General features: G+C 50.0%; 5 protein-coding genes across 5 annotated transcripts; 3 read left to right on the top strand and 2 right to left on the bottom strand.

Moving 5' to 3' along the window:
* Positions 1–132: 132 nt before the first annotated feature.
* On the bottom strand, positions 133–1,527 carry GUITHDRAFT_45645 (hypothetical protein; the record flags this gene model as incomplete). The annotated part of the gene is made up of 2 exons (XM_005841913.1): positions 133–314; positions 1,194–1,527. Coding segments are annotated over 2 exons (516 nt in total), but the record flags the coding sequence as incomplete, so codon positions are not given.
* Positions 1,528–2,607: 1,080 nt separating this feature from the next.
* Positions 2,608–6,254, top strand: GUITHDRAFT_131948 (hypothetical protein; the record flags this gene model as incomplete). Its single annotated transcript, XM_005841912.1, has 12 exons — positions 2,608–2,637; positions 2,815–4,743; positions 4,799–4,903; positions 4,983–5,051; positions 5,098–5,208; positions 5,255–5,323; positions 5,373–5,467; positions 5,554–5,664; positions 5,712–5,802; positions 5,855–5,922; positions 5,969–6,044; positions 6,099–6,254. The coding sequence occupies 12 exons, from the start codon at positions 2,608–2,610 to the stop codon at positions 6,252–6,254; spliced, it is 2,910 nt and encodes a 969-aa protein (XP_005841969.1).
* A 1,862-nt stretch (positions 6,255–8,116) lies between these two features.
* Positions 8,117–9,841, bottom strand: GUITHDRAFT_59145 (hypothetical protein; the record flags this gene model as incomplete). The annotated part of the gene is made up of 3 exons (XM_005841911.1): positions 8,117–8,293; positions 8,702–8,914; positions 9,539–9,841. Coding segments are annotated over 3 exons (693 nt in total), but the record flags the coding sequence as incomplete, so codon positions are not given.
* Positions 9,842–11,248: 1,407 nt separating this feature from the next.
* GUITHDRAFT_99633 (hypothetical protein) lies at positions 11,249–12,001 on the top strand (the record flags this gene model as incomplete). Its single annotated transcript, XM_005841910.1, has 6 exons — positions 11,249–11,370; positions 11,426–11,459; positions 11,509–11,585; positions 11,647–11,797; positions 11,848–11,908; positions 11,979–12,001. The coding sequence occupies 6 exons, from the start codon at positions 11,249–11,251 to the stop codon at positions 11,999–12,001; spliced, it is 468 nt and encodes a 155-aa protein (XP_005841967.1).
* A 1,487-nt stretch (positions 12,002–13,488) lies between these two features.
* Positions 13,489–14,606, top strand: GUITHDRAFT_99632 (hypothetical protein; the record flags this gene model as incomplete). The annotated part of the gene is made up of 7 exons (XM_005841909.1): positions 13,489–13,543; positions 13,703–13,749; positions 13,990–14,046; positions 14,117–14,167; positions 14,220–14,373; positions 14,427–14,464; positions 14,514–14,606. 7 exons carry the CDS (start codon positions 13,489–13,491, stop codon positions 14,604–14,606), a joined length of 495 nt encoding a protein of 164 aa, XP_005841966.1.
* Between the last annotated feature and the right edge of the window lie 203 nt (positions 14,607–14,809).

Raw genomic sequence — 14,809 nt, 5'->3', positions numbered from 1 at the left:
ATTGAAAGACAAATTCAATACTGTCAGCGAACTAGCACCGAGGATTTCCGGAGGCAGCTCTGATATCAGATTGTGATCCATCCTACACACTTTCAACTTGTTGCACTCAAAGATGCCCTTGGAAACCTTAACGATCTTGTTGCTTTGGGCCAGAAACGTCTCGAGCATGACGCATTTCTTGATGCTATCAGGTATGGATGATATCAGATTGTACGAAAGCATCAGTTCTGTTAGATTGGTGAGCATTCCGATACTATCAGGTAATGCAACAAGCTGGTTGTGTGCAAAGTCAAGTGAATTCAAGGCATGAAAGGCTCCGATGGCTTCAGGAATCTTCTTGATCAGGTTTCGACTCAATGTTATACTTTCCATCTCATAAAACGAATCCAATGGTTCCAAAAATGTCTTTCTGAATCGTTCCTGCTTTGCAGATTGCTTATTTCTATCACTTGCTTCCAAGTAGACCGTTTCTGCAGCAATTTGTAGTTCTGGAGGAAATACATTCAACCCCATGTTTGAGAGCAAAATGCATTTTGAGAGTTTTGAGTCGTTGATCATTCTCAGGTAATTCACTGTGATGCCGGCTGACCCTTGTCGATAGATCCCAATCTCCTTGTCATACGTCGAAACCTCCAACGAAAGATTTAGAATTTCAGGCGGTGGACTCTGGAATGGTTTTTGATCCTTGGATTGATTGCTGGACGACGACACAAGGAGATTGGTAAGGTCTGTCAGGTTTCCGAGCTCGACCGGCAACACATTCAAAGCAGCATTTCTCTCGAGATTGAGATTTCTCAATCTCGACAAGGAGACAATGAAACGAGGGACCGCATGGAGCAAGTTGTTTGACAATTCAAGCGAAGTCAACCCACTGAAACGGCTAGCCGTTGGGTTTGCAACATTGCAAAGAGAGATTTCATCCGGTATGCTCGCGATGGAGTTGTTACTCAAATCCAACTCTGTCAAAGTTGTTTGAAATCTAGTGAAAGAGTCAAACGTCCGAGGGTCCATCACCTCAGGAGGGATGGCCTTCAGTTTGAACCCGGATAGCCAAAGCCGTCCGGTTTCATTGCCCTCGTCCAAGACCTCCAGGAAACCTAGAATGGCTCTCAATCCCGAGTCGATGATATGAGAAGGAGGACTTTGCAAGGAAGGATTGTTCGTAACAGTCAAGACCGTCAAAGATTTGAGACGAGCAAGTGTGATAGGGAGACATTCCAGCTCATTGTATGCAAGAATCAAGGTTTCCAAACTCCTGAGATTTCCGAACTCATTTGGGAGCAGCTTAAGTTTGTTCTTCTCAAGGTTTAAAATCTTGAGCTTCTTCAAGTCCCCTAGCTCAGGAGGCAGCTCCTTGAGACGATTCGCTGACAAGTTGACAGAGGTCACCTCCTGCAGTTCTCGCACGTTTCTTGGCAGATGATGCAGCAGATTGTTGGAGAGCGAGAGGCTGAAGATGAACTTGCTGGTTGTCTTGTCAAAGATTTCCTCAGGCACTTGCGTGATACCAAGCTTGTTCAGATCAAGACGGTTGTTGCCAACACTGTTGAGCTTGTTCAACCAAGGCACGGCGAGGGCGCCGAGGCATTTGATCAAGGCTTCTCGGTAGGAGGTTCTGTTCTCCCTTGGCACTCCTTTCATCTCATGATTCTGTCTGGTTCGCACAGCATCGATTTTCTCCCGTGTGATACCTTCTACCTCCACGAAATCATGATAATTCGAGCTCATGTACTCCATAACCTGATCGTCATTGTATCCTTGTCGTAGCAAGTCGTCCACGATCCTCCGCACCGGCAGAGGTTTTACCTTTCCTTTCGCATTAGGATTATACCACTCCTCAGGAAGGGAAGCCATCGCGGCTCCTGTCTCTAGTTTAACCAGGGACAGAAGCTTTCAAAGACTTTAAGATGAATTTCAAGGTCTGTCACCCAGGACAGAGGCGAACACAGCGCGACTGTCTGACCGACAGCATCATCGCTGTTCTTCACTCCTCACGTCCTGGAGGGCTCTGACCATCTCCAGCCTCATCCCTCATCCTCCTCATCCGTCGGGCATAGCGAAGGAGCTCGGGCCCTAATTAAAATGTGGGAGGCCTGCCTCAGATATTAGTGAAAGTTGAATGGAAGGAAGACGGGGTAGGAGCTGAGGTATCTGTAGGGGTACGTTTTAGTACCATGGAGGGCGGACAGGGGTACAGGTCTTTTGTCTAGGTGTTGGGGTACTAGGTGGGGTCCTCGGAAATTCCTAAAATCATCATACTTTCTAATTGACAATTGCTGCCCCCGCCATTCGACATGCTCACCATTGCCCGCCTTCCGCCCGTCACCACTATGGTGGCGGACGATGAGCGGATTGATGGAGGGAATGGCGGGAACATGCTGTGAAGGAGAAGAAGAGACAGTAGTGCATGATTATGTGGTGTGTAAGAGGCAGATATGTGGGATAGAAAGAGTGAAGGGCCAATGGCTGGTCAATATTGTCAGACAATTTGGTTTGTGGTGACTAGGATTGTATCCAAGAGCGTGCTAGCTTCATTGCTGGGGATCAAGCTATTTGTCTGGAGATACTCTTTTCAAACTTCGCTGATTCTTACTCTGCACCCAGGGCATGGTAGTACCGCACGTTCCCTTTCCGAAGGTGAGGGAATAACAACTGCCATGCATCGTCCGCGCACAGGCAAGGCGCCGCCGCGACCTCTCGGCTCAAAGGCTTCCACAAGCAGCGCAGCCGATTCTTCTCACCATTTGTTTCCAGACTTCGTGGTCAATCTGACTTGTATGATAGCCTTCGTAAATGTCTGACGTCATTTTGCAGTCCACTTCGAAACCCCTTGGGTTACATGCAAGGGATTCTGCAGAGTTGCGACGGCAACCTCTCTCGTCGATGAGACGTGATGTCAAGAAAGCGGCAGACAAGCCTTTACTGAAGCCGCTGAATGATACGAGAGCGAAGAGCCAGGGTATGCCCAAAGATGACTTCCCGACCGAGGGGGAGAACGATTCCGATTTCAAGAGCTTTGGGGAGTTGGAGGACAATTATGATGACGATGAAGAATTTCTGGTTGAAGATTGTGTTGCTGCATCCTCAAAGGCATCGACATGCTATGAGAACGACTCAGGTGCTCAGTCATCCTCCTACTCACAAAAGTACGTGAGTGAAGAAACCTCAGGGCAGAGTTTTCCTGCTGGGCCAAATTATGAGATTTCTCAGGACAGGTCAGAGAATAGAAAATTTAGAGGATATCTGGCCGCGCGAGCAGAGCATGGTAAACGAAGGGTGCTCAGTGCTGTCAAGATTCAACGTTGGTACAGAAAAATATTGTCGAATGCACAGAAGGAGTGTAGGGCCTCAATCAAATTGCTGCTGAAAGAAAGACTCCAAAAACAGGAATCAGAGAAGACAAGGGACGATTCAAGGGCTCGACAGATGGAGAAAGACAAGAAGAAATGTTCTATTGACAGGGCTGAGAAACAGAAGCAAGAACGCGAAGTTCAGGTTGAGCGTGCTTTGATGAGACTTAAGGCAGAAATGAAATTAGACTTCGATAAGTCGGAAGGAGTTGATGCAAATACGGCGGCGCGTGATGAAGATTCACATAGCCAGCCTCAAAATTCGCTGGACCAGTCATTGGAAAAGTTGAGAATGTTGTCTGAATGTCCTAAGGTTGAAGATGACGATTTCAAGGAAGATGGCAATCAGCAGGAGATACAGCACGACTTCAAGGACGATGATGACTCGTTCTTCTTGGACAATGCGAGCATCCATGACAGTGACAGACCGCTCTCACAGTCTTCCTCTCCTCTCAAGCATGAGAATGTTGTCAACCATGATGCGACACTGCAATCAGCCTCAAGCATCCTTGGCGAACCCAGCGAAAAAGCTGAATTTAGCCATGAATTATCAGCTTCGATGATGGATACGAAGCATCATGAAACTACGATTTCATTTTCAGATGAAAAACATCAAAATGATGTCCAAGAATACACCTCCAAGAGACCAAAGGGCTCCCCGGCTGGATATCAAAGGGAATTTCACGTCAAGACAGAGGAGCTCGATCGGGAAATCGATGACCTTCGTTGCAGCATACTGTCATATCTTGACTCTGTGGATCAGGACACAACGATCCATGATTCTCAAGATCTGAACCTTTCAGTTCGCTCGTCTCCTGCTAAGCAGTACATATCGAAAGTGCAGCCAAGATCCGACGAGCCTCGCTCCCCTAAGCGGTCGGGGAGGGAAACGCCATCGTCACCGTCAGCAACAAAGGAGATGCAAAGCCTTGCAAGCAACAACCAGGCGAACCTAGCAAATCAAGTCTACAGCGAAGTCAAGGCAAAGATGGCATCCATGAAAGTGGAGCTGCACCAGAATCAGAAGACGATCCAAGAATTGAAAGCTTCGCTCCAACGCCAACGGGAAGCTGAGAGGATGCTCAAAGAGGAGCACCAAAAGACCGTACAGTCTCAACTGTCTCTGCAAAGGGAAGAATATGAAAACCAGGTGAAGAGACAGCTGTCATTCATCGAGCAGTTGGTCAATGACAAAGAAGGATTGAGCTTAAAGTGTGAAGACATGGCGAACGAATTCTCCTTGTTGAAGAAAAAGTATGAAGACAACATCAAGGAACTTGAAAGCAAGCATGAAAGGAATCTGAAGAAGCAAAGAGAGAGTATCATGGTCTCTGAGAAGATAAGGCGAGAGAACTGGATGCAAGAGAAGAGCAAAGAAATCAAGGAGTTGACGGTAGACGCTTCCTGCTTGAATTCGCACATACTCATGTTCTAATTCACTTGCAAAGGTGAAAGGCCTACAGCCTGAAATCGAACGTATTCTTTCCAAGCACAAGACAGAGGTCAAGAGAATGGAGGAGATGAATGCTGAAGAGCTCAAGAGACAGAGAGTGGTGAGAGTCCGTTGCCAGATCGACTGATGTTGACTGTAACTGATCATCAACATGGTCTGACACCATTGTGTTCTTTCAGAATTTGCAAGAACTCCACGAACAAGCTGTAAGTGACCTACGAGACAGGATGCTCGCTGAAAGAGAAAAGGTGTGGATTGTTACCCTTCAAACGGGTGTGTTGATCGCTTGTGAAGGCCGTTGAGCGAGAAAGAGAAATAGCCAGCAACAGGCTGCGAGAGCAGAACGAAAGATTCGATCAGCAGCTTCAAGCTCAGCGAATCAGAATGACAGAGGACATGGCTCAAGTTGATGTTGCCCGTGTCCCCACTCGTGCCGCTCACCGATGCCCAGGAACGTGAGAGAATGGAATCAGCTCACAAGAGCGAGAGGCAAAGGATAGAGAACATGTATGGAATGCAGGTACTGCGACTAACAAGCGCAGATGTCTCTCTGAGATATCATATCACAGGTGATGGATGACTCCCGCAAGCTCGCCGTTGCTCAGAGAGAGTGGTCGGAGAAGGAACAAGAGCTTCAACGAAAACATGCAGCCGAGCTGGGCAAGTTGAGAGAGCAACTCGAGATCGAGAAGGAGCAATGGATGCTTCATGTTGAGTTCGATGTTCTCTTGTTTTCTTTCTGACGTCCAGGAATTTGAAGATGACGGACAAGATGGAGAAGGAACGCAAGCAAGCAGAGGCTCTAGCATTCAAGGAGATGGAGCGACAGCGTGACGAAGAGATCGAGCTTGTGATCCTCAGGTAGCCATGCCTCAAGGGGTTTCAGACTGGATGTAATGAACTTGTAGGCTCGAAGAGGAGGCTGAGACAGTCAAAGGCAAGCTCAAGATTGAGATGGAAGGGAAGATCGCACAAGTCACCGAGAGCTACCAGCAGCAGGTCAGCTCCCAGCAAGCCAGCAAGAGTTTTCGCCAGTCTTACTCCTCCGTAGGTGAAAGAAGCGAAGGAAGCAGAGAAGGAGATCATGGACAAGTACCTCTCCTTGTTCAAGCAGCACAGGTTGACCTGTCTTCTGCTGTTCGCTCTTGAGCTCAAGCGTGGGCAGCACCGTCGATGAGAGGCTCAGAGCGAACAACGAGCGAGTGCTCGAGCTGGAGGACGAAGTCGCTCGCAAGGCTCAGGTCGACGACCAAAGGCCCTGAGGGAGGAGGAAGGTCAAGTCACTTGCTTGCTAGGCCGTCGCTCGCGCCGAGAACGCGTTGAAGCAAGCTGAGATCGACGAGGAAGCGAAGATTCAAGAGATCCGAATCGAGTACAACAAGAAGTTAGGACTCATGCAGGAAATGATGAAGGAGCTTGAGGTTGCCTGCCGGTGCCGCCTCCCATCCTAACGTCATTTGACCAGAACAAGCTGAAGGAGGAGGAGATGAAAGTTCGAGACGCGGAGGCGAATTTCGCGTGGGAACTGAAGGAGCTGAACCGCAAGAAGCACGTGGAGCTTGACGAGATCAACTCCAAAGTTCGTGCAACTGTGAACAAGAAAGATGAGGCTATCCAGAGCTTGAACTCTCAGGTCGTGCGATCATCCTCCTCCCTCCCTCCCCCTCCTCCTCCCCCTCCCCCTCCCCCTCATCCTTCCCCTTTCCAGCCCCACTCCGTTTCCCTTTCCCCTTCTCTTCCTCATCTCTCATGTCCTGATTCTTCCCACGGGTTTGCAGGTGTCGGAGCTCCAAGATCGCATCCAACAATACGAAGATCTTCTTGATCGACAGCGCAAAGAGCTTCTAAGCTAGAGCCCCACTCAGCGGGCCCAGTCGAATTCTCAGCTGTCAGCATTCTTTGTGCATTCCCGTCTTTCTTTCTGGCGGTTAAAAGAGGTAATGAAAGTGAATGATTTTACAAATGCATCATAAGGTTCAGATTGGATCTTCTACATCCCATACACACAGTCAGGTAGCCTGGCTGACCATCTCATACCTCACATCGCTCGACGGCCTTGAACGGAAGAACTTCCTCCCATACTTGTAGTACGTGGCTGTCATGAAGAAGACAAGCATGACGGCCCCCAAGGTCAGGATGTTGTCGTCATGAGGTACCTACAGCACAAATTTCTCAGCTCCTTCTCATCCCTCAAAACACTGTGTGCCATCACCATCAGCTCAACGTCTGCACTTGCTGAGAAGCCGTCATCAAAATGACCAGGGCGAGGAGGATGGGGATTCGACAGTCTCTTGCCGTCTGCCATGTCCTCCGACCCGCCATGATGTCCAGGTGCAACAACGGACGCGCTACGGAAGTTTCCCGTGGACACGTTGGCGCTCTTGTCATCTTGACCCGGGTCATCAGGAGGAAAAAGCTCTTCAAACTCCTCCGCTCCTTTCTTCGAGGAGGGTCTCGTGCCGTCTGACGTGGGCAACGAGGACTCACTTCCAGAGGGAGCGGGGGAGTCTTTCAATGGCGACAGAAGTTTGTCAAGCTTCTCCTGGTCCATCTCTCTTGCATCCTCCTCCGCGATCTCCTGCTCGATCCTCTCGATCTCAGACGAGAGAGAGTCTTGCTGCTCAGTCCCCTTCCCCTCGACCTGCTCCCCCCGACCCTGCGCCTCCTGCTCTCCCTCCAAGTTCAACTTGATCCTGTCGATCTCTGACGTGCTCGACCCTGCTTGCGCAAGAAGTTCGTCTGCTTTCTTGACAAGATCAGGAGCTCCCGCCCTCTCCTCTTCCACTCGAGCAACGAAATCAGCAGGAAGGGCTTCTGGATCCTTCACGTCCACGATTCTTCCTCCTGCTACCTCGAGGTCAGCAACCGACTTGTCGCTGTCTGGCTCCTCTCCCTCCGCCTTCTTCATTCTGTCGATCTTTGACGTGTAAGCGAACGGATCAACGACTCCCTTGCTTGACTCTTGGGCTTCCTTCTCCAGCTCGTCGAATTCCCTGTAGCTGGAAGGGAGCTGGTCTGCTTTGAGGCTCTCTGAGGGGCCAGCGGTCGCGTCCGGGTCTTCCTTCGTCGCTGTCATAACAGGAGGAGTAGAAGTCAGGGGAATCTCCGTCTTGACAGTCTCCTGCGCGTGCTTGGAGCTCGAAGAGCTGGAGGGAGGAGGAGGAGGAGGAGGAGGGGATGGTTGGTCGGGCTTGCTGACCGGCTTGCTGACCTTGGGCGTCGAGCTCGGCGAGCCAACTGCGACCTTGGAGTCATCCTTGAGGAAACTCTCGATCCCATGGATGAGGCGGACTTGACAGGAACCTTTCTCCGTCACCGCCAGCACTTTCCCTTCTGCAGAGAGAGCAAGATCGTAAGGCTGGTAGAACTGCGCCCTCTCCCCGTCGCGACGTCCTGCATGTCCGTTGCCGGCGATGAGAAGCAGCTTCGAGCTCTTCGCCTCGAGCATGTAGATGCAGTGCGAGCCCCTGTCGGCGATGAAGATGTTCCCCTTCCCGTCCACTGCCAGGCCCGAGGGGGAGCTGACGGCCAGCTGGCGGTCCTGCTGCTCCTCAGGCATCGCCCCCTTACTCACCAAGGTTCGCCAGCTCTTGAGACGCGTTTGGTAGAGCAGGACGCGTCCGCTGAGATCAGCGACGAGGATGTCACCATGAGGGTCACAGGCAAGAGCCCGCGGCTCCCCAAGAGGGAACGAGCGAGAGTCCAACTGTTGCATGCCCGCACTCCCCACCTCCCACAGAGATCGCTTCTCAGCATCTGTCACAAGGAGAGACCCTGAGGGATGGAAGGCGATGCCGCGAGGAGAGGAGATCGGCCGCTGGAGCTGCAGGGAGGAAACTCGAGGTGGCGTGCTCGTCAAGTCGACTTTCCGGATGGCGCTATTGTAGGAGTCGCAGACGTACAGTCCGCCGTCTCCCCGCAACGAGAGGCCTGACGGGCCGTTGAAGACGCCGAAGCGACTCCCTCTGTTGCTCGTGCTGGAAACCTCAGTCCCGATGGTCCGCAAGACTTTCCCAGAAGAGAAATCCAGCATCTTGATGACGTGGTTGCCCGTGTCAGCCACGTACAAGTGCCCGTGCGAGTCGAAGACAACTCCTTCCGGGCGATTCAGCTGATTCCCATAGCTCGACTGGGAGTACCAAGGCTGGCACATGCCGGTCCCATACAGAGTGCTTACTCGCAGCCCCCACCTGTTGTTCACCTGGACTGCTACTTGAGTCCTCGGCAACACAACAGGTTTCATCTGAGGACTCTCAGCAACTTTCAAGGTTGGCGACCTGAAAGTTCCAGCAACTTTGCCAGCATAGACCCCGAAGGACCTTGCTAGCGATCCAAGATCGCCTGCCCCCCCTTCCACGCGTCCGTTGGGTTCACTACAGTCCCCCCCATCAGCTCGACAGGTCCCGCAGGAATCCTTGACTGCCTTGCCCCATGGCACTCCCGCACAATCCACGCACTCGTCCTTTCCTCCGCACACACCGCACTTGTCCAACGCCTTGGAAGAAAAAAGCTTGCCCGCGCAGTCAGCAACCAAGGGCAGACTCAAGATTCTACACCCGAGGAAGTCAGAGACCAGGACGAGGGGGTGTGTAAAGTATGGATTATTTAAGACTGCGATGCCCGATAGCATCACGTTCTGCAGCTGGTGAAGAGTGAAGACTTTCAAACTGTCCAGGTCAACAGCCCGGACTCCTCCTTTAGACTCTGCGATGAAAATGAATTGCTTGTACGCCACTAGTGACGTGGGGGTGTCTAACTGACTTTGAGAAGCCGCTCCATCCAAGTTCCCTCTTTGTTGATTTCCAGCAACAGTAGCAACTTCCCCTGAGATGGGATCAATGCTTCTGATTGCATGGTTGTTCGAATCTGCCACGTAAAGTTTGTTTCTGAAATGAATAATCCCCAAAGGCTCCGAGAATCTAGCGTCACCAGCCGCCCCGTCTCGGAAACCTTGAATTCCAGATCCCGCGAAATAAGACACAAAGTTGTTGCTTTTCGAGACTTTTCGCACTCGATGGTCAAGTCGGTCAGTCACGAACAAGTTCTGAGCCTCGTCCGCCACAACCCCGTGCGGGGATCGGAAAGTAGCGTATAGGCCTTTCCCAGTCATTGTCCGCAGGTTCACACTAACGCGGTGGCCTGCTAGGATCCAAGACTTGCCTTCGACGATGAGGTTGACCGTCTGATCTCTCGGGTTGGTGTAGTACCAGACTCCCACATGGTCCATCCCAATGCCTCGGATCAGCCCACTGGGCTGGTCGACGATGGTCTTGGAAGCGACAGGGTTTGCGCGTTCGTCTAGGAGGATCTCCAGCAGGCGGCTGCTGTCCCTCTGGTCGCACACTATCAGCGCTCTGCTCGTCAAGGTCATGCAGTCAGGCTTCACGATCTCCTTGTTGCCAGCCTGCGAGGTCGAACATGATGACCCGTAGTAGTTGCTTACAGAGACGTTCCAGCCAATGGCAAATCTACTCACGAGTAGAAGCCTGAGCATGACTGCAAGGGATCTTGCTCTTGTGATCCACATCTTGCTCCTGTGAAAGCTCTGGGAGTCGCCTGGTAGCGGATGTCTCAGAGCGACAACGATGGTTTCACAACTGTTCTGCACCAGGCGACATCGATACCTTACTAGACATCAATAGGGAGAAAGGCAGAACTTATGATGTCAGATCAGCAGATGAAGGATTCAAACAGGCATTGAGTGAAGTTCCTCCTCCTCCTCCTCCTCCCAACCTCGCCCTCTCCTCTCCCTTCGCCACATCACAATCTCTGCATCCATGAGCTGTTGCGGTCGTTAAAGGGTTTCGTTGCGGCAGACGGCCGCGAAAAGTTTTACTCAAAGTTAAGTTAAAAATCAGTACGAGGACAATCAGGCTAACTGATAGTCACTGAGTAGCGGCTCACAAGCCGGGCGGAGGCTCGGCGGCAGCGAAGGAGGTTTGTATGCAGCGGCGTGTCGACCGCTCAGCGGCTTGTTGTCCGTCGACACGCCGCTGCCCGCAAGCTGCTTGAGCCTCCGGACGACGGTAGGAGCCGGAGCAGCTCTTATGCGTGAAAGGTATCAGTTAAGTTTCGGGCCTGGGAGCCTAGCCTAGCAACTACGGAGATTAGCCCGTCGGATCCGAGGCTCCGGGCCGGGCCCGCGGCGACCGGCCTGGGCCGTTAACTGAATCCCGGAGTCCGCCAACCGTTGAACCGACGTGAACTTGATTGTTTTTTTTATGTTTTGACCTTGTTTTTTTTTTTTTTTCATAAACATGCCACTAGTGGGCAGTGTGACGAGATCCGAGATGAAGATAGAGAGGAGCAAAGCCGTGAAATGACTATTGGAATGACAACAACACTTGTTGTTCACTGACTGATATTCTATCACATGTAAACCGCCTGCTGCTCTGTGTGTTCACTCACATACATCAGATTCATAGTCTCATGGATTTCATCGCAGATGCTTTTTCGCTTTTTTCTTCTCTCTCTGAGTTATGGGGTCGGAGGAGCCGGAAGCGATGCCTTGATGTCCATGAAGGCCATCCAGGGGACCTGGTTGTCGGGAAGGGTCGCAACCAATGGGTCAGTTTCCTTCGTTTCTTGTCTACAGTCTTAGCTGACGGTGCGAATGGTGCAGAAGAGGCTCGGAGGCGTTGCCTGCAAGAATTGTAGTATGTACAAAGAGTGTGCCCGGGACATTTTGACTTTTGCTGTCCTTAGGACCTGATTGTTTCTGTTGACACACAAACGAGCAAACTAGTTATGAACTGGCATATTGTGGATCAAAACAATATTGGGTGATGTCAAAGTTCACTATCTTTGTATTGTTTTCTTCATTGATGTTGCAACTCTTCACAGATCGTGGGATCAGAGTTTTGTCACATCCATATCTTCCAAGTCACTCATTTCGTTGGATGGAGTGGCTTTTCCAGTTGAAATTTGCATGTTGAATTTTTCAAGAATGCTGCAACCAATCTATAGCTCGAAGGATAGAGCTCAAGAATGGCAGGTATACTCGTCCTGGTCGACCTAACCTTTGTTACTCACTCTTCATTCCAGTCCTTCATCTTGAACTGCACGGCTTGTTGCTTGAATGCAACATTGTCAATCCTAACGTCAGGTACAAATGTCGGAATGCAGGTCATGCGATCATCAATGGGGTTTCGTCTCTGACGGATACTATTCTTCAGATGTGTTTGCCAGAACTCTCTAATCCAGCATCGCTGACTGGCGTTGCGAATTTGACTACTTGTTACACATTTTCGCGCTCGTACATAGCCATGCGACAGTACATTTTCGACTATTGCTCTTGTTCAGATGTTTGTCCCACTGGAACTCTGACTATAACAGAAGTGAGGCCGTGGGATTGTACTGCTACTATCGCATTGCCAAGTTGGAGCCTTGCAGACGACAATGCAAAGTTGTCCTCGTGTTCCAACAGCTTCAATCTCATCTCCGCAGTCTCGAAATTTGGTGTTGTGAATTTTGATCTGCGAGTCAATGACAGTGCGTTCTGGTCCATCAGGTATGTACACTTGATTGTATTTTTTATCACGCCGACCTTTCGGCTCATTACCATGTTCGAGACTTGTGATATCATTGCAGTGGTACTTCTTGCTTTGGTACTCTCAAGTGTATCTCTGGACCTTGTCAGGAGTCTCAAGTCAGTTAGATGCGTCAGATTGTTGCGTTTCGATGTTCATTGACTGGACTCAAAGGATTCTCTCACGTTGACTGCAACGAGTTGCGCATCGAGTCCTCAAAATCTTCTCTACATTTATCCTGTCGTTGGTCCCACAGATGGTAGGAATGTTTCTTTCTCCCGTGGTTTCATCTGAGTTGAAAGAGCAAAGGTGGTCAGACCATTACCATGGTGGGCAGATGTTTGCAAGGGATCCAGAATCAGCAAAACCAGATGTTGGTGTCTATTGGCTCAAGTTCTTGTACAAACATCAAAGTGAACGCAGATGACTTCATTCGTCATGCTGATTCTGTCGAGAGGTCCTTTCAAGCTCTACGATAACATGTGTCGTTCCTGGCGGATTTGGATCTCAACATCCAGTCAGTCTCACTCCCGTGTGTTCTCTTTTCTTTTCTGACCGCAACATCATGACTTGAAAGAACAGGTTGTTGGCCTTCCATCCGTGACTTGTGTGCCTACTGAATCGGTACATTCTTTCTTCATTTGTCTGAGTTCATTTTGTTTTTCTCTTCTTCTTCGATCACACTTCTGATCCATCTCGTAGAGATTGTGTTGGTTCAACTATGCAAGTCCGTCCATCTCTACCATAAATGTTTGCTCCCTTCGTGGTCAGTGCCATGTTCCTCACTCTACCTGCAGCCTTCACTTGTTCCTTATGGCGGAGGGCTTCCTCTCACTGTTGTGGGGTGAAAACAAGTGCTCGAAAGAAATAACTGTTGAGCTTTTCTGCTGGCAGAGAAAACTTTGGAGATCCTAACAATGAATTTCTTCAAGTTGAAGTGAAAATAGCCGGACAGATCTGCTCCTTGCGAATGGTTATTGATATCTTCCATCGCCACCTTTACTTACATGCATCTAGTCTCCGGATTGTGAAGCTTGTGGGCAGATTTCATCTAAGATGATAATCTGCACCGTGCCAAGTAACACTATTATCGTTCCTGTTGCTGTCACTGTCACTGTAGGCATTCTCCGTTCTTGCTTTATTCGCTCATTCGAGAATGCAGCTGATGCAATCTGGGATTGCTCAAGACGACTGCTCTGCTTGTCCTGCGGGTTTGTTCCTTACGTCATCCTCTTGACTTCGACTCCTCCTATCTCCTCCTTTCTCCTCCTTTCTCCTCCTTTCTCCTCCTTTCTCCCTCTTCTTTTTTTTTTCGCAATCCCTCCTTCTCTCTCTTGCCTGTTTAAGTGAATGCCATGTGCTCATTTCAGGATACGTTCCCCGAACCATCAACTCTGCCTGCCAGTGCGTTGCGCAGGTACCAACCTGGTTTGCTTCTCCTTCACTGCCTCCTCCTCATCTTGTCATCCATATTCTCCTCTTCTTTCCCTACCCTTCATAACTTTGCTGCAAGGGAGTCGGCGGGGCTGTTAGGTATCTTGACAGCTGGAAGGAGGTTGGACTGGCTTTTGTCAAGCAGGTTGGAAGAGAGGAGAAGTGAACAGAAGAAGATCAGAAGAGAGGAAAAGAAGAAAACGTAACTGACCTTGGTTGTTAGACGAATGCGAGCAATGCGAGCAACATCACCAGCCTGGGGGACGTCCAGATAGCGATGGTGAGTGAGAAAACAAACACGTCAAGTAGATGAAGTCAGGCAAGTGAGGTCTGATGTTGTTTTTCTTCAGACAACTCTGCTGGGACTTTATGATAAGAATCAGTTCTTGTTATCTTCTCAGGTGACAGTGAAGTATCAAACATGTCTCTCCTTCTCACCCTTGACTCGCTCAGAACGACCTGTATACACCGCAGACATCAGAAAACACACAGAAGCTGAAGTTCACTGCCATCACCTTCCGGCTGCTTGCTTCTCCTCTGGATCCCACTTCCCATGTCAAGATGGTCTACAAGCTCGTCAAGTCGGCGTCAGATGGAAGTTTGAGAGGTCGCTCATACAAACAGTTGTAACAACTCTGAACATGTCTTTTGATGTGACAGAAATTCTACCCACAGCTCGATATCTGATTGTACGTCAGGTAGGACTTGACAAACTCGGTTTGATGTGGGGAATAATTTTCACTCCAGTTGCAAGCTGACGATGTAGTTGTTGAGATGGCCAACAAGTCTTCATCCCTGAGCAGCTCAAGCCAAGTGAACACTGCTATCCCAGTGAGTTAACCATAATTCTATACCTCTCTCTTCCTCACTCTTATCTCCCTCTTGACGATTCTCTCATTTTTCTCTTCTTCTCCACGTCAACATGATCTTTTCTAATCTCCTCCTCTCCTCCTCTCCTCCTCTCGTCCTCTCCTCCCCTCCTCCCCTCCTCCTCTCCTCCTCTCCTCCCTCTCATCTCGATTTCCAGATCGCTGTGGCAACTT

Source organism: Guillardia theta (assembly GCF_000315625.1).
Source record: "Guillardia theta CCMP2712 unplaced genomic scaffold GUITHscaffold_2, whole genome shotgun sequence".
Lineage (NCBI taxonomy): Eukaryota > Cryptophyceae > Pyrenomonadales > Geminigeraceae > Guillardia > Guillardia theta.
Note: the sequence above shows the minus strand (reverse complement) of the source record. Positions and strands in the feature narration are given on the sequence as shown.